Below are 26,816 nucleotides of genomic sequence, written 5' to 3'. Positions count from 1 at the left end.
TTTGATAAATGAACGCAGGACTTTCTATACACTCGTTGATTCATTGTTCCTGACCACGTTGTTCTCGCTACCCCAGACCCGATACAACACAGGGGCGCACACAACGGGAGCATGCCTCTTGCAATTACACGATCACACATATATTCCGATGTCTGACGCTAGTTTAGAGAATAACATTGACCCGCGACACTAAATACATCAAGTAATACAAGAGTGTATTGGAATTGGCTTACATAGTCAATAATCAGTCATAATTTGTAAAACATATATACTGCGCAAAAGAAGTAGAACAACACCAACAATAGGAAGGTTGTGTGTCGCAATACCCATCAGCCATGACTAACTGTAGTCATTTGAACAAATATATGTTCTTTAACTTGTTTTGAGTAGTATATTGTGTAAGTAAGACACGGCAGCCCTGTGGTTGGTGGCACAGAGGAGTATATGTTCCTCAGAGAAGCTGCCACCGTATAAACAAACACAAGTGATTCAACAAAGCAACATAACCTGTGTCCCTCAATTACCCCAAAGGTCTAGTCGTAGGTTTTGCATCTTAAACACATTTAAAACAATAACTATCATTAACATAGAGCAATGGGTTTTTTTGCTTTAAGAAAAAGCAAAGAAATATTTTAAATCTAAAAAAAAAAAATATAAGTATCTTAATAGAGCAGCGTTTTGGCTTTTAAAAAAGAAAAAAATGTGAAGTATTATTCTATAAAAGTTAGAATCATTTGATATCAGCAATGATTTCTTTTGCTTTAAGACAGAAAAAATAAAATTAAAAGTAAAGTATGTTTTTAGAAAAATAATTATCATAGAGTAATGTGTGTTGCTTTAAAAAGAAAATTGTATTTTAAACAAAGCTTCTTACATGTAGACAAAAGAATGAAAGAACAGATACTAATCTTGTCATATCACTACCCCTACAACCGTCTATCTTCTGATACAGAGATGAAGAAGAAGCTATGGTCGACGGGTCTTCTCCGATATTGTACAATGTGTCTTCTCTGTCGGAACGGTCTATGTATATAATATTGCTTTCCGGCAGATCAAATCCTTCCTGGTGAAGCACTGTATTGGCATCGATGTAACAAGCACGGAATATCGCCTGAAAACATCATACCTTTCTGTAATAGTTCAGCGTCTGTAAAAACAAAACAGGGCGTATGTTAATAGATATACTCCACAGCATAAATTTGTCCATATATATACAGTGAACTACGGTTATAACGAACTCAAAGGGACCACTAATTTTAGTTCGTTATAACCGTAGTTCGTTATAAGCATATATACAGCATATATACAACAAATGGCCGGGGCTAAAAAATAAGTTCGTTATATCGGTCAGTTCGTTATAAGCGTGTTCGTTATAACCGTAGTTTACTGTACTAACACACAGTTATGTAGAAAACTTAACGTGTAAGAAAATTTATAAACGTTTAAAAAAAGATTATTTTGAAATGCCAATAATGCCAAGTTGAAAACTGCGGACACTTTGTTCATCGTTGTATGAAAAATATTATATTGACAACAACCATCCACGCCGTCGGGGTACGATGGGACGCTATCAACCAATCAGCGAGCCTGGCCGATCGCGCCCGATTGATTTGGCTGCCTGATACGACCAGGGCTCTGTTCCACAAAACGATCGTAGCGCTAAGATGAGCGTAACTGCCATACTTTAACATAGACTTACGACTGTCGTAACGCTACGGTCGCTTTGGTAACCTTGAACCCTCACAGGGTTGTAACAGTAATATTGACGGAATACATGATACTTGCCAATTCTATTCACAGAGAACCCGCGTGGCACCGATGTAGAACTCATTGCTGCACACACTGCCACAGTCGTTGATGCTGAAACATATGAGATTCCTTCATAACAGGCGATGAATTCAGCATCAGTATAAACTGTTATAGTTCAGCTCAAGAATCTTTGTTTCAGAATTGGATGTCATGCATGTACCTGTGTGCGTATTTAAATAAAAACACTTATTGCATTTATTTCGATGTAAACAATAGTATATTAAGGATCAATGATGTAGCACTATTTAAAATCAGAAGTTTTTTCGACTTTCTTTGAAAAGTGGAAGGCATGGGTGGCTTGTCATCTCAGGCACGGCTATTTGCTGAGCAGAGTAGCGTCCCTTGGGCACGCCAGTAACGTATGATCATGGGTTCGAATTCCGGTTCGTTCCCACAATGTTTCTAAGTGTGTCAGCACCATACCCGTGCTCGTGGGTATTTACCAAAGTGCTTAAGGTCTGAGGCCTATATCAGTTCAGGCTTTCCTCTCACGTTAAGCTGACACGCCGTGATATAATATGAAAATGTTCAAAGCGGCGTTAAACCCAACAACTCCCTCACTCACTGGCAGTGTGGACAAACGAAAACAATTTTTTATCTCAGACACACGGTAATTGGCGTTGATCTACATTTTGTTTACAATATGTTAGTGCAAATGTTGTTGTATGATGCAGAATGTGCAATTTAGTGAGTTTCACATTTCATTTCGACAGACTTAACACAGAGCCGGCAAAATTATTAATTATCACAGAGGCGGTCGGGTATCCGAAGCACATGTGCATATGGTTTTGGCGTATGTTTCGTTTGTCCACACATACCCCCTACACAACTACACCCGCACCCCTACCCCTACCCCTACCCCCATCCGCCCCTACCAACGCCTTCCCCCACCCAAACCCCCACCCCAACCCCAACCCTACCCCCACCCCACCCCAAACCCCACACCTACCCCCACCCACACCCCCACCCACACCCACAGCCCAAACCCCACCCCTACCCCTACCCCGAAACCCAACCCCACCCCCACCTTTGCTTGCTGACTACGTACATGCATTCGGCTGTTGGGTTGTTTTTACATCGGCAGAAGTCTCTGTTCCATAAGGCCATGGCTTGGTGCGGCTGGGAGCAGTCAGCCCTGGGCGCGTTTCTATAGCAACCTTGAAATAAACATGACACGTTCATCACAAAAATCTCTATTCATGTATCAGAGACTAATACTACAAAGTCTTGTAGTGCAGAGATGTCAAATACAAGTTCTCATCGAAGACACACGATGGCAATACAGCAGGATCGACTCCATCAAGGTTAAAGGTTTGTGAGGCACCCACTGAAATACTTACTTGGGACCCGTGGTAGTGTTTTGGCTATTTCAATGACATCTGAAAATAAACGGTAAAATATGTAAGCGAGTAAGCTAGTTAGATTTAACGTCATCACCTGCACTATTTGAGTTATATCTAGGCGGGAAACAGAAAATCCTGATCATGACGAATCATGATTTGAGTTAGTGAGTGAGTATGGTTTTACGCCGCTTTTAGCAATATTCCAGCAATATCGCGGCTGGGGACACCAGAAATGAGCTTCAGATGTGGTAGTCATGTAGGGAATCGAGCCCGGGCCATCGGCGTGACGACCAAACACTTTACCCGCTAGGCTACCCCACCGCCCCGCTAGTGTTTGAACCTGCGATGTGAGAATTGTGGCACATTCCAGGGACGTAACTTTGCACACTGACTTACGACTGTCTAGACAAGTCCAATAAACAACATGTTTTGAATACACAAAAAATAAATAACTATTTAAGGCACACTGCATAAATTACTGCGTGTCAAGTATGATCGACTATACAGTTCTATGCTGTATTATATTTTTCTATGCTGTTTTACATTGCACTCTGTTGTTCTTTGCTGTTCTGCGTTGTACTATGCTGTTCCACGTTGTGCTATACTGTTCTACGTTCTACAATGCTATTTTATGCCGTACTATATTTTTCTATCCTGTTCTACATTGCACTATGCTGTTCTATGCTGTTCTACGTTGTCCGATGTTTCACTATACTGTTCTTCGTTCTACAATGCTGTTCTATGCTGTACTATATTTTTCTATGCTGTTCTACATTGCAATATGCTGTTTTACGGGGTACCGTGCTTTTCTACGTTGAGCTACGTTTCACTCTACTGTTATATTGTTCTATTTTGTTCTACATTACACTATACTGTTCTACTTTGTACTATATTTTACTATGCTGTACTACGTTGTACTGCGTTGCACTATTCTGTTCTATGTTGTGCTGTACATGCAACGTTACACATTTTGTTTCATAGTGAACTACGGTGAATTACAGTGTACTATGCACTATGTTGTTCTATGCGCTTGTTACAACACTCTACCCTGGATCTAGTCTCACCGAACAACCTGTACACGTGTAGTCCATCTGAAACATAGAACAGAAACACAGTGAAACCACCTGATATATACTGACACCCAGTTACAACACAAAACACCAGTGGTAGATGATGATACCATGAGAACTACGTTAACAACATATCTAACGAAGATAGCGACTTGGCCAACAGTGATTTACTAGGGGTGAGTGGTATGTTCTGAACCTCTCACAGAAAGGCTGGACCTAATGTGTTCTATATTTCCAAATAATCCCCTTCGACAATGATACACTTTTACCATCGAGAATGTGGGGATTTCATCCCAGCTTCGTAGAAGTCCTCTTGGCTGTCCAAAGCGTTACCCGCAGCTGCTGTGAAGTCATTGTTCGAGTCGAAATTGGTTCCGGATAGAGCTTTGTTTATGTTTGAGAATAGATGGAAGTCTGACGGACCAAGATCAGGTTCGTGCTGAAGGAGTTCAAAGCTATGCTCGTAGATTGAAGCCAGGCATTGATTTGTACTCTGACGCATTCTCCTAATGGAAGAACACATATTATCTGACCTTCCCGTGTGTCAAAGTCTTAATTTCGTCCCCTTATTTCCTCAAAGGTGCAGCATAGTACGCCCCATTTGTTTTCTGGTCTTTTGGAAGATGACAACCTGGGCATCCCAGAACACGGAGGTCATAACCGTCCCAGCTGGTGGGACGGTCTTTGTGAAGCCATGGTTATCCACAGCAACAAATCGCTGCAAGAACCTGTCTTGATCAGCTTCAAACAGATCCGGATTATCACGACACGTGTTGTGTCTGGTGCGTTTTACTCAGAAACTTTGGGACCCAACGAGCTGATACTTTCTTCTTTGCAAAAGTGTCTATGATAATGGAATATATTTCTCCTGGGAAATACCCGCCATATCATGGATTCTCTGTATCATTTCTGGTGTTGCTTGCGGAAGGGGTATCCATCCCCAGTGTTGTACTCATATCGTCATGGGTAGCTTTTTCTGTTGGGCAGCTTTATCTGAGTGATCACTAAACGTTACTCAGGTATTTCCGTTTTCCAAAGGTCACAGCCCCTGCTTATTTTACTGACTCGTCACAGCAAACAGTTTTTTTTAAAAATTCCGCTATAAAATCATGTAATGTCTACATGTTATTTCGCTCTTACGTAGTTTCTTCTATGTGAGGCTCAGACAATCCTCGTCGGATACTGTTCAAGCGAGAAGTATGGTAAATAGTGAACTACGGAAACATTCAAAAGAGAGGCGTGGCTTATATTAAACTAGAGTAGTATTCAAACGAGAGGTGTGGCCAGTTATAATCCAGGGCATCAATCAAACTGGAGCAATGGTCATTATTAAACAACATAAACATTCAATTCAGAGGCGTGGCCAATAATGACCCACAACATCAATCAAACTAGAGACGTGGTCATTATAAAACTAAAGAAACATTCGAACGAGAGGCGTGGCCAGTTATAACCCATGGCATCAATCAAACTGGAGCAATAGTCATTATTAAACTACAGAAGAATTCAATGAGAGGCGTGGCCAATAGTGACCCACAGCACCAACCAAACTAGAGACGTGGTCATTATTAAACAACATAAACATTCAATTGAGAGGCGTGGCCAATTGTGACCCACAGCATCAATCAAACTATAGAAGTGGTCATTATTAAACAACATAAACATTCGAACGAGAGGCGTGGCCAGTTATAATCCAGGGCATCAATCAAACTGGAGCAATAGTCATTATTAAACTACATAAGCATTCAAATGAGAGGCGTGGCCAATAGTGACCCACAGCGTCAATCAAACTAGAGGAGTGGTCATTATTAAACTACAAAACCATTTGAACGAGAGGCGTGGCCAATAATGCCCCATATCATCAGTCAAAAGAGAAACGTGGTCATTATGAAACTATAGAAGCATCAAAGCTACAAATAAGATGACTAGACAGCATATGATTAACACTATGGTCATCTTCTAGAGGCAAGAGAGTTAACTGACTATAAAAGTCCAGTTTCCACCCTTGCCGAACTAGGCTGGGCTTATGGAGTTACATTTTGGCTGGACTAACGAGTCTTTCAAAGTCCAATCAAAATCGCGCACCGAAATCGAAATCCGGTTCGTAAACTGTCATGCAGAGTTCGGTCCAATGCAGGATTTGCAAAGCATGTGCATCGCCAACTCATTGTCAACAGATATTTTCCAAATCTTTTCATGTTTTTAATCAAGGTGCTAGCTTGATTTGATGTACTCCGCGAAGTAAGAACCGTTTTATCACAAAATAGATCTCGATGGTCGATTATATCGTCTTAACTGGGCGCCACCATTTTGTTTGATACAAATGCATGTGATACGAGAGGTGGAATCTGATTGGTACATATGGGAGAGACATAGAATGGACAAAACTCGTAATAGCCACTGGTGGCGCTACAATCGAGCCCAGGAATTCCAGGCTAGTTCGGCAAGGGTGGAAACTAGACTTGTAAAGTCAGTTAACGCTCTTGCCACGGGAAGATGCACTATGGTATATACCTTTGAAAAGTGTAACCTACCTCCATTAACACGACACAAATCGGGCATAGTTGGGCTCATCATACACGGCTGTGCCTTCTGCCAGGCAACGAAGGCGGGGCCTGGAGGGGGGCGGGGCATCATTGGTCGCGTGGGCGTCATCGCTGGCGCCATCGGGTTTCGAGGGGGGTAAGGATTAAAGCCATACGTGTTATTAGCTGGCTGTGGTTGATATGCTTGTTGGGGCGGCTGATAAGCCTGAGGGCTCGGTTGTCTTTGTGTGAGCTGTGGTTGTGGCTTTGGCTGTGGTTGAGGTTGTGGTTGAGGCTTGGGTTGAGGTTGAGTTTGAGGTTGAGATTGTTGCGGTTGCTGTTGTGGTTGCGGCTGTGGTTGCATTTGCGATTGTCCTTGATTTGGGTAAGTGTTGGGGTAGTCTCTCACAGCACCGGCAGGGGGCGCTGAATTCCGGGGCCCCTGATTGGATGATGGGGGTGCGAAGAAGTTATTTGGTATGTCGGGATAACCTGAGGGAGAAGGATATCAAAGTTAACATGGACAGTACGTGTAAAAATAAACACATCGAATTAAGTTAAGCACCCTCAATTGTTTCAGTATATATTCCCTTATTTACATATGACGTGGATCTGAGATTAATAAATGTCTGGGATAGCAGCAATACCTGGGGATTATTTGGGAACGCTGTATGTTATTGTAGATGGACAGACGTACTGGGTCACATCATAAGACATCACGAGTAAGTGAGTGAGTTGGGTTTAAACTTTGAACATTATTCCAGATATATCACGACATTATGGCCTGAAGAGTGCGTGAGTAGGGTTCAATGCCGATTTGAACAGTATTCCAGTTATAACCCGGCTTTATGACCTGAATAGTGTGTGAGTGAGTGAGTTGGGTTTTACACCGCTTTGAACAGTATTCCTGTTTTATCCTGGCATTATGACCTAAAGAGTGAGTGATTTAGTTAGGTTTAACGCCGCTTTGAACAGTATTCCTGTTTTATCCTGGCATTATGACCTAAAGAGTGAGTGATTTAGTTAGGTTTAACGCCGCTTTGAACAGTATTCCTGTTTTATCCTGGCATTATGACCTAAAGAGTGAGTGAGTTAGTTAGGTTTAACGCCGCTTTGAACAGTATTCCTGTTTTATCCTGGCATTATGACCTAAAGAGTGAGTGAGTTAGTTAGGTTTAACGCCGCTTTGAACAGTATTCCTGTTTTATCCTGGCATTATGACCTAAAGATTGTACTCAAAAGGGACATGGAACATGGAACAGTTACAAAAAACTGTTAGTTTATAATCGATGATAACGCAATCATATACAGTGCTGAACTTCCACCTCTTAAACAGAAATGTTATCTTTAATTTTTTAGGATAATATTGCTATACTTCCCGGCTAAACCGTTTGTGTTTGTACGTACATTGCTTTTTCAGGATATAAACATTATGCATTTTCACATTTGAGGTTTTTTGTGAATACTCTGTACCCGAAAATTTCAAGTAGTAAAATTTCTAGTCACCGAACAGTAAACAAACCCAAGATATCTTAAAACCACATCGTGTTTATCGACATTGTAATATGCAAAAGCTATCAGTTATTTTCTGAAGCACTTTCTCTATATGTGAACGTCATGAGACAGTTGATGACGTCAGATGATTGAGTCATAACTGAACTGAAAATAAACAAACCAAATCCCAGTTGTTCTAGTAAACAATGACCCATCGGAATAGAAATAATTAGAATAGCTCATCCTTCAAGTTTTGATCTGAGGGGAAAATATCCATGCGCAATGAATAGTCTAGGATATTCCGAATCCAATTTCATCACGTTCTTAGCCAATCATATCACAGCAAAGACTCATACTCGCTTTACAACACTGATTCTATAACAGTGACAGACTTGCCTCCTTGCCATTGAGCGCCTCCGCCTGGTTGAGCTGTAACATGTCAACAGCAATAATTAGTCATCATGACAAACAAACAAACAACATCACATGACAATACAGTCAACTACGGTTATAACGAACCCAAAGGGACCCCCTAATTTAGTTCGTAATAACCGTAGTTCATTATAGGCATATATACAGCATTTATACAACAAATGGTGGGCTAAAAATAAGTTTGTTATATCGGTCAGTTCGTTATAAGCGTGTTCGTTATAACCGTAGTTTACTGTATCTTGTAAAAAACCATGTATACAACAAATGGTCGGGACTACAAATAAGTTCGTTATATCGGTCAGTTCGTTATAAGCGTGTTCGTTATAAACGTACTTTACTGTACAAAACTATTCGATCTGAATGTAACGTAGTACAACATGTGCTTATTGTTTTGGGATCTTAAGTAAAAAATATTAAACTTCATTTTATTTGTATTACATTAAATAAACGATAGATGTGGGCGTGACCACCGGGCATTTATTATCCAGTATACTGCAGTGGCATAAAAACATACTGAACTCAAGTGGATATGTAGCCGTGTAGAGCACGGTACATGTTTCACGTTACAGAGACACTCGTGTGTAGATACCCAGTGAATATTACAGGGTGATTATCCGTGTAAGTGGTTTAGTCCAACCTCAACCTCTTGTAGCATATAGGAATGTTAGAATAGCGCCCACAGCGTTAATGAATAATGCACGATGTTATGTTTATATCACATCAATTACATGAACTGCATCAAAAACAGCTATGGCGATGTCTGACGGATGGCAATGACTGCTGCTCCATTGGTAGGGTCATTGAGGAAACTACGCACTTTAAAAGAAGTACAAAACATTCTCAATATGTTTCTACAGAGGTGCATGCATCGAAAAGTACATCAAAGGTACACATCGATATTTAGTGTCTTATACTCAGCTGACATTATTGAGAATGAAAACGTTTTTTTCTGTAATATTAAAATGATAATTCTGTTGATAGGAAATAGTGTCCTTGTGCAGTATGCTCAGTGATTAATCTCACAGAGAGTTAAGACATATAAATTCAGATGGTCCACTAAATACATTGTCTACAGTTGTCTAACTACATGTATTACACACAACACACGATTAGCATTATCTAGGACTATAATCTAACTGACACATGTTAGAAAATAAAGGAATACAAACTGAAAACATTGTTTCAAGTAACATGACACATTGGTTTAATCTTTAAATAACATTTCAGTTTAAAGATCTTTGCATGCAAGTTTGACGACGTGTGACGTCATGGCATCGTATGTGGTGGGTACCTGCGTAAGGGTCGCTGGATGGGTAGCCGTTGGCAGGACGTGACACGGAAGGTGATGACGAGGGATTGCTGGGTAGATAGTCATTGACGGAGCGTGACATGGAAGGGGCGTTGCTGGGTAGGTAGTCACTCATTGAACGTGACATGGAAGATGGTTGGGCGTTGCTGGGCAGGTAGTCACTCACTGAACGTGACATGGAAGATGGTTGGGCGTTGCTGGGTAGGTAATCACTTACGGGACGTGACATGGAAGATGGTTGGGCGTTGCTGGGTAGGTAGTCACTCACGGGACGTGACATGGAAGATGGTTGGACGTTGCTGGGTAGGTAATCACTCACGGGACGTGACATGGAAGATGGTTGGGCGTTGGTGGGGAGGTAATCACTTACGGGACGCGACATGGAAGATGGTTGGGCGTTGCTGGGTAGGTAATCACTCACTGGACGTAACATGGAAGATGGTTGGGCGTTGCTGGGCAGGTAATCACTCACGGGACGTGACATGGAAGATGGTTGGGCGTTGCTGGGTAGGTAGTCACTTATGGGACGTGACATGGAAGATGGTTTGGGTTTACTGGGATGGTGGTCACCCCCAGAGCTTGGCCTGGGGGTAGGTGGGGAAGGGTAGTTATGCATGTTGCCGCCGAGACCACGTGACAGAGAGGGTGAAGCAGTTGGTGCTGATGGGAGTGCCGGTGATGGAGCCTTGGAAGCTGTTGGAGCTGGTTGTCCGGCTTTAGTTTTGGAAACAGCTACAGAAGCAGATATAGTTTGGATACATGACAGAAAGCATCGCTAAAGTCACCATTTGTGTCACGAAGTCAAAATGTGAAAATCCCTCCCTCTGTGACGTCATTTATATGTTTGCAAATGAGATATGATTATTATTATTTAACATACAAAAACGGGATATTACAATACACAGGTATGTCCCCTTCAGGTATCGTCAGCGACAAACGCGATCTGCATTTACCTTGAGCATGCATGTGCATATTAACTCTGGAACTGTTATCAAAATTATACATGTCTGCATATAGATAGTGCCATAGCTATTGTCAATAATGGTGTGCGTTGACACGGGGATACGGTAAGGTAGCTCTGGATAAGGGGTCTATACCTGCGTTTGGTTTATATTTGTCCGCGCTGGGGTAATTAGGTAAAAGGGCTGACATAAGAAGGGAGGTGCTGCTTCCTGGTGACCCCGGGGCGCCAACAGCTTAAAACAGAACAGCATGAATAACTAAACACATGTAATTGTTGTCTTTGTTTAACGCCTGAATCAGCTATATTAAAGCTATATGACGTCAGTCTGTAAATAATCGATTCTTGACATGGCAATCCGGTGACTGGCATGTTTTTATTTGTTTGTTTGTTGTTTAACGCCGCACTCAGCAATATTCCAGCTATATGACGGCGGTCTGTAAATAATCGAGTCTGGACCAGATAATCCAGTGATTGGTATCATGAGCATCGATCTACGCAATTGAGATACGATGACATGCATGAACCAAGTCAGCGAGTCTGACCACCCTATCCCGTTAGTCGCCTCTTACGACAAGCATAGTCGCCTTTTACAACAAGCATGAGTTGCTGAAGACTTATTCTACCCTGGATCTTCACGATGTTAACATGCCTTGTCCTTAAGTTATGTGTAAAACGATAACAGGGAGTCTGCTTTGAGATTCAGAGGGAGAATGTCTCCTGTACCCCTTTCGTAAAATGCGACCAAAGAGGGTCACCGTGACCCAACGGAGTGGACTGGTGTTTATGCTTTCAGTCACTGTGTCTGGTACAGATATGATGCATTACATACCATCATGAAATAACTAGACTATTGCTGGTCGCGGCGGTAATCAACATTCACTCAGTCATGCCAGATACAGATGATATATAAGTTATAACATGCATCCGGAGAATGGTGAATATGACGTCATGATGACGTATTGCATGCGTGGTGAATATGACGTCATGATGACGTAATGCATACGTGGTGAATATGACATCATGATGACGAAATGCATACGTCTCACATGCTTGGATTGACAATGAATGTCAACATTCCCCTAACGAAAGGAATGGGAACAGATCGGACATGCCAGTGATTGGAGGAAAAGAAAGATGTGAATGACTGTATACCTGTTAGATGGATATAGTTAATATATTTGGCAGATCCTCGGGTGAGCCATCAACCAACCGACTACCATCGAGTCGTACGTACCAAAGTGTGATTACAGAAGCAATATCTTAATAGCTTTGTTCCGCTCCACCTTCATCATATAGCCCCTTCTGACCCTTATTTAATTACCCATTGCCCCATAACATGATCATACTACTCAACCATTGCTAAGGATCATAGTTCAGGATAACTTCAGGATAAAAATCATTCGGAATTACAAAGCCAAGTTGGATTCTGTATGGGTACGATGATGTCGACCCATTCTGATATATATGTACTTTCTAAAAAAGTTATCAAAGGAAAATGGTTATTTGAGGGGATTTTTAGTTTCTTTTATCAACCATCTTATATCCATTATGTTAATCCGCATTTAAATGCTACATTTAGTCAGGTATGTCCATGTGATGGGTAGGAAACAAGCATCCTTAGAATGGTTGGAGTAGTATAAGAAATGCCCTGCCGAGCCAAGGGGCCAACAACTGACCGGGAGTATCTGCAGGATCTGCTGTAGGCGGGCCTTGTTGCCATGCTGGTCCGTCTGAAATAATAACTTTATGTTCCTAGGATATGACTATTTAAACATTGCATTAAAAGAAAGCAGTTGGTTCACAAATCGGGCAACCATCCAGGTAACGGGAGTTTTGTTTCATCAACTAAACGTACGATTATAAAATACATCGGGGAAGAGTGAAACCTTGCCACCTCCCAGTGTGACTAACATTTCAAACAGAATCTATTTCAGATCGCGGTAGGAAACGTTCACACGGGGCCTATTTTCAAAACCTTTAAAAATTCTGAACTAGATGATAACAAAACAGCTTAAGGGAGATGTAATTGTATTGATGCGTTAATATCCATTATCTAATTCATAACTGTCTGATCTTATGATGGTAAAGCATCTTTTGACGTACAACCTGTATAGTCAAAGGGTGGGTGGGGTGGGTGATCGCTCATGGATCCATATTTAGTGTCTCTTGGGAGACACAGACACGCCGTATCATGCTTGAAAATTAGATGTTAGTCTCACAGACAAGGTATACCACGACAATGAATGATGAGTATATGCTTGTAAGGAATATATATATCCATAAGGAATGTTCAAGAATATGAAAGTTATGCGGGAGACTAAGTGAGATTATGAAACGTTAACTGTTAAGCATGCTACTGTATAAGTTAAATGGAAAATATGAATTATGAATGAAAATGATACATGTCTCCCCTTGAAGAAAATGACGGACTTACTTTGTTGCCCCCATGGTTGCGCAGGTGCGGGAACTGAAGATGAAGAAGAAAGCCCTTAAGATTGATTTACTACACATCCTTGAAATCAGATGAAATGGGAACTAAACCGTGGAGTCACTGACGACCGAAACAAACGAAGCAGGACGAGGAGTCACCCCACGCATGACATCCTTACCTTCGTTATGTGGACAAGGCGTCCAACCTCGAATCAGAAGGTACGTGGTTCGAATCCCATCACGGGTCTCGGAAGTTTTATTGCCGCTACATTCATATTAAATTTGAGCAGGGAGAACCCCGTCAACAGAAGGCACGTCAAGGCCGCAAAATTGGGTACTGAGACTTATTTTGATCAAATTTAATATGAACGTGCTCAGCCCCACGTTTGGTGCCAATGTGGGTGACATAAAACTTCCTAGTCCTGTGATGTGATTCGAACCATGGACCTTCTGATCAGAGGTTAACCCTGTCAGCAAGCTGACAAGGTAAGGATGTCATCAGTGGGATGACTCCACGCCCCGCTACACAAAGTCAGTATTAATCTACTTTATATAACCTGGACATAACACTACTTTCACAGTTTCCAGTATTCACAGAATCACAAGGTTATATCTCGCACTTCTGACGTCTCGACGAACTTTAGCTCACTGGGTTATGACTGGACATATGTTTACATTTAAATCTGTTAATATGTTTAATCAATATAAAAGCAGCATAAAGCAAACATATATGTAACATTGGAGGTCATGGAAACCAGTTATGTGATACTTCCAAGTTCAAGGTTACCGAATACATGATTTATTATGTCAAGGTCACAGGGTTACCATCAGGCGGGTCAGCTGGATCAGGCATTGACGATAGGTGAAAGCCTCCCTGCATGACTGGTCAAAGGTCAGAGGTCAGAGATTATTTGGAGTACATATTAAACTGTGTTAACCGTCACAAAATCAAATTAATTGGGTTGTTTTCATTCATATTAATCGTTTATCATATCGTTTATAATTTACACGTATATCCAACTTTTAATTTCTCATAATTAAGGCTATTCAACTTAATTATTAACAAACAGTTTATTGATATAATTGACCCCTGTTACGAAATATATTAGTTGAATATAGCTTGCTTAGATGTATTGCGTGCTAATATTCATGAGTACATATTTTAACTATTACAGACAAATGCGCATGCATGTATGTATATATAGATATATATAGCTATTGTGCGTTCTATACATTGATATAGCCCGAGTTATATATACGGAATAAATACTATCACGTTATGGATATACATCCGTTTGGATCACGGGTTAAAATAATCCCCTCGCAACCAATGCCTGTCCCCTGAGGGCACTGCATTTGTGTCTGTTGTGCTGGTTATAGCTACTGTGTTGTGCTGCATTCGTCACCACTCGCCCCTTTCCGTAACCTGCAAGAAGGCTCGTCCCCTATCGATGAATGTTATGTGCGAAAATACGACAAACCAATCAGAATGCGCGTATGATTTCAAGTTCTTTCTCACGGAATCCCTCAGAAATAACTTTTGATTTTACATATGTCTTGCATCTAAAAATATACCCAAGGCACAGTTAAATGTGTTCAATCATACTGTATAATTCCGCATGTACAGATGTGCTTTAAATTACATCTGAAATATATATATATAATATTTCGGGAAATATATGTGAACCATAACACGACGAGTTGACAATAATTTTAGGTAAGCCCGATCCACTTATGATCGATCCACATCATGACGCTTAAGATACTGTGTTTGTGCCAAAGCTGGACATCCACTCACAATGTGTTGGACAGTCTCATTAAAATATTACATAATCTACATTTCACATTTACAGTTGGATGCAAAATCACAAATGGACTGTTTCGAGTGGGAAGTGACTGGTCCTGAGCAGCAAACAGAAGGCCTTCTGTTTCACTTTTCAGGCCAGCCGACGTCATCCAAACGAAGGACTCTGCAGGGTTGCTGATCAGCCGTCTTCGGCCCCGAAATTCGCTGTGCAGAGTTGCGTCCTTTGGGTACGCCAGCAATCTTTGATTGTGGGTTCGAATCCCGGTTCGCCCCGATTATATTTCTAGGTTTGTCAGCACCATAACCGTGCTCGTGGATTACACCGAAGTGGTTAATGTCTGAGAACAGCATCACTTGGAGCTTTCCTCCCACATTAATCTCACACGCCGTGATATGACTGGAATACTGTTAAAAGCGGCGTTAAATCCAACTCACTCACTCACTCACTCACTATTTTGCTTTGTAACTGTCTGAAATATTATCTTGTGACTGTATCAATTTTGAATGGTTTCTGCTTATCTTATTTGCCATCCACACATTTTCATTGATTAAATATTATGTTAAATATATTCTTATAATTATGTAAATATTCCAATACATGCACATGGGATGCGCATTCCTTGTCGGAGCAGATTATGACATAAACTGCGTTGAGGGTTACTGATTAGTGGCGATGGTATTTGATTATCAAACAATTAATCGTTATGTGGAGATTGTATAGATTGTATTACATCTACAGTAAACTACGGTTACAACGAACTCAAAGGGACTACTAATTTTAGTTCGTTATAACCGTAGTTCGTTATAAGCATATATACAGCATAACTACAGCAAATAGTCGGGACTAAATAAGTAAGTTCGTTATATCTGTCAGTTCGTTATAAGCGTATTCGCTATAACCGTAGTTTACTGTACACGTCATTGTCAGGCAGGAATACATACATGAACGACCTGCCATTGGATAATTGAATACCTCATGATTAATGGATATGTATATATGGTATTGTTATGTTCACACTGCAAGCAGTAATACTAACATAAAAATGATAGACGCATATGAAGTATAAAGGCACTATGAGCATATAGAGCTACGTGTGATCACTGTATGACAGGTTCTGATACGGCAACGCTCTGTGACGGTGCGCGGTGTGGAAGCGGTGTGGAAGCGGTGTGTCTCAAGGTTGCTGTACCACGACAGGCTACAGTATATGCTATGTAACAGTCAATGGGTAAAATGCGATATACTCAGAAGTTTTTGACGAAAGATGCCCAAATATTGCATTAATTCTACACTTTGACTGAAAAATCTGCCCATTATATCAATTTTTTTAGATAAATACAAAAGGGTTAAAACCTCAAACTAGATCAATTATGCTAGGAGTATTAAAAAAATACACTGACTTTCTTTTAATCCTATCATTTTCGGTCACTGGTTGATGAAAGTAAAGACTGATATGTTAGGAATTCGTTATCAAAATGAAATGGATAGATGTTTCAGGTATATAGTTATATAACTGAAATATTTAGGCGTTTTTCTTATTTGGCTTAGTGAAGAGTTCAGTCATTTTTCACATCGTTTGTTAGTTTGCTGTTTTACACGGAATAAAATGATTGACCATTTTACACATTGACTGTAGCATATATATATATAAATATAAATATATACTATATATGTATACACACATGACAACAACAACGGCAAAGGAATGTTGATAACATACCTTGTTGCCATTGAGAATATGCTTGAAGGAAAAGAATGACAATGATTTCCCGAGTGCTTTAGAACATAAGGTCTGCATCGGTGTGTGGATTGCTACAGTTTGCAAATATAAGTTCTATACCTAATCTGAGTTAAAGTCAAAGGTCTGTCTTACTGCGGCATAGCGCCGGCGGAACTGAGACACTACTGCGACATAATAACGACACTACTGAGATACGAATGCGACACTACTGTTACATAATTATGAAACTAATGCGACACTACTTCGACACTAATACGACACATATGCGACACTAATGCGACACTACTGTTACATGATTATGAAACTAATGCGACATTACTTCAACACTACTACGACACATATGAGACACTAATGCTACACTACTGTAACATACGTTTTAAACTTCTGTGACACTACAGCGACACTACTGCTACATAATAATGACACTACTGAGATACGAATGCGACACTACTGTTACATAATCATGAAACTAATGCGACTCTACTTCGACACTACTACGACACATATGCGACACTAATGTGATACTACTGCTGCATAATTATGACACCACTGCGACACTACCGCTACATAATTATGACACTACTGCGACACTACTGCTGCATAATAAGACACTTCTGCGACAATAATACCACATAATTATCACAATACTGCGACAGTAATGTTACATAATTCAGCCACTAATGCGGCATCACTGCTACATAATCATGAAAATGACTTCGACACTAATGCGCCACTTATGCGCCACTAATGCGGAACTACTGCTACATAATAATGCCACTAACGCGCCACAAATGCGACACCTATGCGACACTACTGTTATATAATTATGAAACTAATGCGGCGCTACTACGCCAGAATTACGACACAACTGCGACACTACTGTAACATAATTATGACACTACAGCGAAACTACTACGACACTACTCCGACACTACTGCGACACTACTGTGACATAATTATGACACTACTGCGACACTACTGTGACACTAATGCGACACTTCTACGACACTACTACGACGCTACTGCGACACTACTGTGACATAATTATGACACTACTGCGACATTACTGTGACACTAATGCGACACTTCTACGACACTACTACGACGCTACTGCGACACTACTGTGACACTAGTGCGACATGATTATGACACTACTGCGAAACTACTGCGACACTACTGTCAAATAATTATGAAACTTCTTCGACACTACTACGACACTTATGCGACACAAATGCGGCACGACTGCTACATAATTATGACACTATTGCGACACTTATGCGACACTACTAAAATACAGATACAATGATTAATTATTGATATCTTCAATTGTTGTCATTATTAAAGATGTTACATTAATAATGTTACTTTAATTAGAATACTGATACCAATAATTGACATAAAGATATCATCAAAATTATTAATGATATCTTTAATTGAAATTTTGATATCAGAAACGGTAAGAATTAATGATATCTCTAATTGAATTAAAGATATCTCTAATTGAATTAAAGATATCTCTAATTGAATTAAATATATCTGTCATGCATTTGCGGATATGTATAACCTTTTTCAAGATATCTTGAATTGAATTTAAGATATTTTGAATTTATTTCTAATATATTTATGTACTGTATGATGGTAAATGTTTAATGATATCTTAAATACATTAGAGATATCACAAACTAATTTGTTTATATCACCGTAACATTTTAAGATATCAGCAATTTTATTATAGATTTCAGAAATGAATTTAAGATATTTTTAATTATTTTTTGATATCTTGAAAACATTATTGATATCATTAAATAAAATACAGATATCTTTAAAACAATTGAAGATATCTGTAATTCCGTAATAAATGTGAAAACGGCTTGCCATATTGGCGCTCTCAAACCATAAACGAAGTGGGGTCTACATACCACGATCTTAGGTTTCTGGCGTTTTTAAGGGACGCAAATGCATTATATGTCCCGTCAACGCGTCTCGTTAAAATGAAGAACTGTAGATATCAGCATTATCATGAATATGTCAAGACATCTATAGTCGGTGCCATGGTAACATTGTTAATGCCGTTTGATGATCAGCATCCGATACATAATTGCTAACTGTGAAAACTAAAAAGGCCACTCTTTTGAAAAATGATTGTATTGATGCATGTGACCCACATACAAGTGTACATTCGGGCTACACTGACAATTTTCTCACTTGACACATAGCATTACATTTGCAACATACAAACCGAAATTTTGTTTTTCGAATTAATTATGTAAGACGCCATTCTCCAGATATTTACAATATGTTCCGAATGAAATCGATCATGGGGAATAATAAGTTTGCTTTCTGTCGACGGTAATGTGCAATGTATGTGAAAATTGAACGAAGTTGATAAATGCCTATCTGTGGTATTCTTAACGATTCTTACCCAAGCATGCGTACATAAGACATACCTGCAATATAATTAGATGTGAGGTAGGATACATTCATTGTCCACTGGACCCTCGACTGGTGAAAGGGCTGATGTACCCAGAAGGGCTCGGGGACCATCCCATGACACCTTTGTTTGTTTCTTTGTTTGTTGCTTAACGCCACACTCAGCAATATTCCAGCTATATGACGGCGCTCTGTAAATAATCGAGTCTGGACCAGACAATCCAGTGATTGACATCATGTGCATCGATCTACGCAATTGGTACACGATGACATGCATCAGCCGAGTCAGCGGATCCCGTTAATCGCCTCTTATGACAAGCATAGTCGCCTTTTATGGCAAGCATGTTTTGCTGAAGACCTATTCTATCCCGGCTCTTCACGGGTCCGCCAGGACACTAGTGCACGACATATGTAATGACGATATCAACAAGAGACTAAATCAGTAAAACTAATGGTAGTATAATGATAGGGCAATTCTACCGATCCGTGTTATATCTGCGAAAACATGCCAAAATGTAGAGAGGAGTTTATGTGAACTTTGGTCACATACAAATATGATCCATATTTCAAGAAATGTACATACATCTTGCGACAGTAATAACAGGTAATGCTTATTCACTTACCCGGTTGTTGGTACGGGGAAGCGCGCTGATTGGCTAATGAAATAGAGAGAACATAATAAGTAAAACTGTACTTTATGATTCGTACAATTGTACACCAAATGGTTCAACATTCTTTACGATAATTATTAGTCTAAAGTAACTACAGGATTTCTATTAGTTGCTGACAACTAGGTTGAAGGAGGTCATGGTGAGTAGTGAGACATGCAGAGGTAGAGTGCATTGATTAGTGCTACAAGCTGACGTCATCACGACACTAGAGGATGCGGCAATCTGAATGGTCCATCAGCTGCGGAACCTGTGTTATACCATGTGCGTGTTGAGACTTCCATAAATCTACGCAGTTACAAACGTTGATATGGTCGTTGACTGCTTTCTGTTGTGATAAACTCTGTTTCTGTTCACCAGCAGTGAATGGGTACCCGGTAGGATGGGATGGCAATGTCGTTGTAAACCTTCTAGGGCCTAACAGGTAGCTTAGATTGTATAGTCCCCAGGGTGCAGAGAATCATTCTTGAGTGCACATTGACCAGGATAATAATAGCGCTTTGAGTATGCCCCTGAGTGGTGTGGAAATATGCGCAATATAAAAAGCCTATTATTAACATTATCATTATTATATATCCTAGATGATTGAAGAAGTATTGGTTTTGAAGCATTTAAAAGTTTCCAGTTTTAAACCAAGCATCACGCTGATAAGGTTGATTCCAAATATAGTTATGTTTTAAACATTAATCCTAAAAAATATTGTATTCTGATTGATTAAAAGGCACACTTGAAAAAACACTTATTGCACTTTGACAACATGAAACATTAAATGATGAACGATTACAACCAACCTCCCGAGGTGAGGCTATTTGGGGGAGGCTCCCATCCTGGCGGAGGTTTATCAGGAGGCGGTTGCCAGCCAGGGATAGGGCCGTCTGGGGGTGGTTGCCAGCCTGGAGGCGGACTATCTGGCGGTGGTTGCCATGGCTGCGGTGGTTTATCAGGAGGCGGTTGAAAACCTTGAGATGCACCATCTGGCAGTGGTTGCCATGGCTGCAGTGGTTTATCAGGAGGCGGTTGAAAACCTTGAGGTAGACCATCCGGCGGTGGTTGCCATGGCTGCGGTGGTTTATCAGGAGGCGGTTGCCACCCTTGAGATGCACCATCTGGCGGTGGTTGCCATGGCTGCAGTGGTTTATCAGGAGGCGGTTGCCACCCTGGAGGTGGACCATCCGGCGGCGGTTGCCAGGGTTGCGGAGGTTTATCAGGAGGCGGTTGCCCTCGGTGGTTTGGGGTATCTGGCTGTGGTAGCCATGGCTGCGGAGGTTTATCAGGAGGCGGTTGCCAACCCGGCGGTGGACCATCTGGCGGTGGTTGCCATGGCTGCGGAGGTTTATCAGGAGGCGGTTGCCAACTTGGAGGTGGACCATCTGGCGGTGGTTGCCATGGCGGCGGAGGTTTATCGGGAGGGGGTTGCCAACCTGGAGGTGGACCATCTGGCGGTGGTTGCCATGGCGGCGGAGGTTTATCGGGAGGGGGTTGCCAGCCAGGGGGTGGACCATCTGGGGGTGGTTGCCACACTTGGTTAGGGCTATTTGGTGGTGGTTGCCATGGCGGGCTTTGATGGTTAGGGGGTGGTTGCCAGCCGGAACCCCCTTGGTTTGGAGCGTTTGGGGGTGGCTGCCACCCCGCCCTAGAACCCCCTGGGGAACTGCCTGAAGGTTCCCATCCCCCAGTGTTTGGACTATTTGGGTAATTCTGCCATGCCCGGCTCTGGTCACTTTGCCAACCACCCTGGTTTTGTGGATTGTTTGATAGCTGACCGCCTGAAATGTTTCAAACTTTGAACAAAAACTAATATCCTGCGTTAAAACTGTTCATTTTCTTTCACCTTTGTCAAAACAAATAAAGACAAGGGACATTTTTAATCGGTAGAAATCTACAATAAAAGAGTGTTGAATTGTTTTAGACTTTCCTTTGCAAGAAGTTGTCGGTAACGTTATCAAATATATGTAGTTACGTCCATCATATATTACACGTTAATATACATATTCGTTGGTGGTAAGCTGTGATTATTACCTAGACTGTCAGGGAGGTCGGGGGGTTGGGCTCCATAGTATGGTGACCCCGGGGGTGAGGCGGTATGACCTTCACCTCCAGAAGGTGCTGCTCAAAGGTTACAAGTGAAAGGTTAACACATGCATCTAAAACGACATGCAAATATACTACTATTAGACTAAGAGATCTAACGCTAGATCATCACCCACATTTTACGACACTTTACAACCATTGAATGACGTTTCATCTGAAACAATCAGATTTGACTATTGTTTTTTTCTGTATATCACTGCTGTTTCGTTTTTAGAGGAATAAGGTGGAACGTGATCGTGAAACCTCATTAGTCCGGACGGAACAGTTCCGAGTTCCGGAACATAGTCCGATTAAAGAATGGTACAGTAAACTACGGTTATAACGAACTCGACTAGGGACGACTAATTGTAGTTCGTTATAACCGTAGTTCGTTATAAGCATATATACAGCATAACTACAGCAAATAGTGGGGACCAAAAAGTAAGTTCGTTATATCCGTCAGTTCGTTATAAGCGTGTTCGTTTTAACCGTAGTTTACTGTATACGTAGCTGGTGAGGTGAAATGTTTAGCTTCGCGGACTAATGCCGGCGTTATTGTGTCAGTCCACTAAGATACCATGCCGTAGTTTAAACATGAATACCCCGCTCAGACACAGTATTCCTACTCGAGTCGACCAGCCCTTGTTTTGTCCCCTTGATGCAAAACGTCAGGCATGGTAACAACAAGTACCATCTTTTTATGTTTCGTGGTTTGATGCGACCGGGGATCGAACCACCGAGCTTTCGCTCTCAGGGGAGATGTTCTATCCACTAGAACACGGAGGTTGTCCCGTGAACACAGTAATTATCATTTTACAGTATTCGTACGGACTGGGCCATTTCCGGATTACATGGGGTCCGTAGTAACGAGGTTTCACTGTAGATGTCAAATACATATTTTGAGATGGAAAACACATTAACAGTGTGTCATAAAACAGCAGGCGTCGACCGATCAAATTGAAATTATTCTTTGAAAATATTAAAACTTGATCATTCGAAATGAATATACACGTATACAACGCCAGTAAAATGCTTGTTTCAAATGTGGGTGATTAACTAACTGGAGCTAAGAAACATAATTAAGACATTCATGTTTATTCATAAGGAGAAGATTACCATGCACGTTAGTATTGTGAAATTTGCAAACTACATGCAATACATTCAGCAGGAACAAAAAATAACATTGGCTAACAATACTCTTCTAGACGGCAAATACATCATATGAACGGTTCTATATAATACAGGTTTACATGACTTAAATATAATGCCATATACATGTGTAATATACTCAGAATTCAAAGTAAATCAATGACACTCGGCTCTGGATATAACGAACTCTGAAACAGCTTAATTCATAATACCCGTTTTCGCGCAAACAATGTCGATGCTGCTTATCACTGCGGGCTGTTGGGACGATAGCACTACGTCCGTAAAAGGTGTTCTAGGATCTAGTAAATTGGGAGTCCCCTGTTCTAACCCGGACCTTCACGAAGTAGTTTGTGGAAATAGGGTATTCGAATTCGGTTCGGTATAACCCTGTGTTTGTTTTATCCAAATTCGCTATACCCAGAGTTGACAAGCAGAGTGTGTACATCCTAACAGAAACGAGTCCAAACACTTGCGGGGGACTTACCTTGCGGCCACTGGTTGTGCATGGGCTGGGATGGCACTGAATCAGAATCAAAGTCATGTTAGAATTCGTTCAACACAGAAACTTTGTTTTTTCTGATTAGAAACTTTGTAGAACACTAATAGCGATTTTGGTTTTTTTGCCGGTTTATCATAATTATGATGCAAAAAATGTTTGGCTTAAAACGCATTGCTTAATCCTTACATTTTATAAATTTATTTGGAAATAATTACATATGAGTGTTCAGATAGGAAAAGTAGATGCTTAACTCGTCACGATTGGACAGCTAACTTACTGTAACTTCCTTACAAATGAGAGTCTTGTGATCACATTACCACAGAGAAAAAAGCATGTATGTACACGGCTATGTAAAGCTATACTCTCGTGAATAAAAGTGTAAAATAATACAGATTATTAGTATTATATATGAATATACGTGTATTTTACATGGGGCGTAAGTAGATGGGATTAATCAGAGAATGCGACCATATAAACACAATGTCGTGTGTGTGCATGTCGCCGAGAGTCGAGTTGGCTTTATACATGCATGTTCTATTATGAGTGAGTGAGTGAGTGAGTGAGAGTGGTTTTACGCCGCTTTGAGCAATATTCCAGCAATATCACGGCGGGGAACACCAGAGATGGGCTTCATATATTGTACCCATGTTTGGAATCGAACCCGAGTCATCGGCGTGACGAGCGAACGCTTTGACCACTATGCAACCCGACCTCCAGCTCTATAATGATTATTGCACGCTTTGAGAATATCTATCGTGACGGTGACAGACAGTAATAGCGCTCATATTCCATTGTTTCTTTTTTTCATTCATTTTTTGTTGTTGGCGTTTTTTTGTTTTGTTTTGTTGGTTGTTTAACGCCGCACTCAGCAATATTCCAGCTTTATGACGGCAGTCTGTAAATTGTCGAGTCCGGACTAAACGATCCAGTGATTGATATTATGAGCATAGACCCACACTGTCGGGTACGATGACACACCATCATCATAGTCACAATGAGTGAGTGAGTGAGTATGGTTTTACCCCGATTTTAGCAATATTCCAGCAATATCACGGCGGGGGACACCAGAAATGGGCTTCACACATTGTACCCATGTTTGGAATCGAACCCGGGTCTTCGACGTCATAGTCGAGCCATGAAGTCGCCTCTCACGACCAACATAAGTTGCGGGGGACCAGGGGACCAATTCTCACCCGGAACCTCCCCCACGGGGACATTAGATCGTATTCCTCACAAACTGCCCACTAGCGATAAACTCATAAAACACATAAAATAACTACTTTGTCAGTTGTATGAAAATGTTGAAAAAGGTCAAGGTCATATTTTCATCTTGAAGGTCATGGGCTGACATGCGTGACCTCGAATGGTGTGGTGGCGACATTAATCAATGTTGAGGTTACAGTTCAAGGGAGTTCAAGAAACGGTTAAATATGTTGTGTTTGATCGCAAAAAAAGAAGGGATAAATTAGTTGTATGGCATGAAACTTGTGTGAGACTAACATGCAGAATATGAATACTTGTATCTAACATGCACATTAGATTATAATATAGGATCTACACATATGGGGATAGGGTATTCTAATAACGCTTCCCTGGATACAGTATTCAAGAGCCTATTCGATCATAATTTACATGAATAGGTCTCTTTATAAAACGAATTATTTTTTGGCCGAAGTTACTGTTCACTGATATAAACTGCCGGGGAAAAGAAAGTATATACTCATGATTGAAGGTAGATAAAATGAAACAAGAAATTGGTATTCGATGGTGGTATTTGATACGGATATCCTAGTTGTGTGCGCTGTGAAGGTGACTGTTTTCGGCCAAGTAAAGTTTTGGTATCGTTTAGAATTTCATATCAAATTTAATTTTCAAGTATATACTTTCTTTTTCGGTTGATAAATGTTCTGTTTTATGAAACCTGTATTTAGGGTAAGCATAGATATATCAACTGTATATCAACAGGCGTAAGGTATCCCATCGCTCTTGCATTGCAGACGTTCAAGCTGTTGATTCTCGCCGAAAATAACTGTAAATATTCATGGCTGATCAACAAAATGCGGTGTATCCAGTGTGGTTTTGAGCTCGAGCCAGCACGTGATCGAGTGCATTGCAAGACAAGGGTAAATCTATCTACAGTACACAGACTGGGGCTGTCTCATTACTCATATAATTGTTCCTCGGCCATTGGGCGTTATACCCCGAACGTGGAAAGTAACTGTTCCCTGGAGAAAGAAGGGGGAGATGAAAACGACGAACACAAACACAATCACAAAAACATTCATGAACACTATCACAAACACGTTCATAAACACGATCACAAACACGTTCATGAATACAATCACAAACACGTTCATGAATACAATCACAAACACGTTCATGAAGACGATCACAAACACGTTCATGAACACGATCACAAACACGTTCATGAATACAATCACAAACACGTTCATGAACACGATCACAAACACGTTCATGAACACGATCACAAACAAGTTCATGAACGCGATCACAAACAAGTTCATGAATACAATCACAAACACGTTCATGAACATGGCCACAAACACAATTTTGAGAAAGACAAAAACACTACACATTACAAACAACCCAATAATCTAAATAATAGGAGTTGTTATTTATAAACTACTAATTCACTATTTGGAGTTCGACTATGCAGTAGGTCAATACAATTAGTTGTTCCAAAGCTTCGCTAGAAACGATACAAGAGACACGGACTGGGTATTTCCAGTACAACAGTTTCTGGGGTAGATTCTGACGTCATGTTTCATCACGTACACCGGGTGGCATTGGTTTCTCCAGGTGTTGTCAGTCTTGTTCTATGAGGTGAGGTGAAATGGGGTTTAACGTAGAGCGTCCGCCCGGAGAGCGGAAGGTCCGGGGTTCGATCCCCGGCCTCTTCATACCAAAAGACGTCAAAAGATGGTACTTGTTGTTACCCTGTCTGGCGCTCGACATTAAGGGGCTAAAACAAGGACTGGTCGGCTCGGAGTCAGTATACTGTGTCTGAGTGGGGTATTCATGTTAAACTGCGGCATGGTATATCAGTGAGCTAGC

At 40.9% G+C, this 26,816-nt stretch overlaps 2 protein-coding genes across 2 annotated transcripts; both read right to left on the bottom strand.

Annotated features, from left to right (window-relative positions):
• Positions 1–1,790: 1,790 nt before the first annotated feature.
• Positions 1,791–20,997, bottom strand: LOC139460368 (uncharacterized). The gene is made up of 9 exons (XM_071241859.1): positions 20,815–20,997; positions 13,381–13,413; positions 12,616–12,676; positions 11,080–11,178; positions 9,965–10,714; positions 6,757–7,239; positions 4,217–4,243; positions 2,837–2,966; positions 1,791–1,860 (listed from the first exon to the last, which is right to left on the bottom strand). The coding sequence occupies exons 1-9, from the start codon at positions 20,995–20,997 to the stop codon at positions 1,791–1,793; spliced, it is 1,836 nt and encodes a 611-aa protein (XP_071097960.1).
• A 4,909-nt stretch (positions 20,998–25,906) lies between these two features.
• On the bottom strand, positions 25,907–26,296 carry LOC139460367 (uncharacterized). Its single transcript, XM_071241858.1, has one exon. It carries the CDS (start codon positions 26,294–26,296, stop codon positions 25,907–25,909), a length of 390 nt encoding a protein of 129 aa, XP_071097959.1.
• Between the last annotated feature and the right edge of the window lie 520 nt (positions 26,297–26,816).

This window comes from Haliotis cracherodii, unplaced genomic scaffold, assembly GCF_022045235.1.
Source record: "Haliotis cracherodii isolate W230 unplaced genomic scaffold, xgHalCrac1.p SCAF_14, whole genome shotgun sequence".
NCBI lineage: Eukaryota > Metazoa > Mollusca > Gastropoda > Lepetellida > Haliotidae > Haliotis > Haliotis cracherodii.
Note: the sequence above shows the minus strand (reverse complement) of the source record. Positions and strands in the feature narration are given on the sequence as shown.

Excerpts from the sequence above, each read along its gene's own strand:
- LOC139460368 (XM_071241859.1), bottom strand. The coding sequence starts at position 20,997 with ATGGTGCATCTCAAGGTTTTCAACCGCCTCCTGATAAACCACCGCAGC. Across the intron at positions 7,240-9,964 it reads ATCCAGCGACCCTTACGCAG|GTTATCCCGACATACCAAAT; the intron begins GTACCCACCACA and ends CTTCTCCCTCAG. Across the intron at positions 2,967-4,216 it reads ACACGTGTACAGGTTGTTCG|GTTGCTATAGAAACGCGCCC; the intron begins GTGAGACTAGAT and ends GTTTATTTCAAG.
- LOC139460367 (XM_071241858.1), bottom strand. The coding sequence starts at position 26,296 with ATGTTCATGAACGTGTTTGTGATTGTATTCATGAACTTGTTTGTGATC.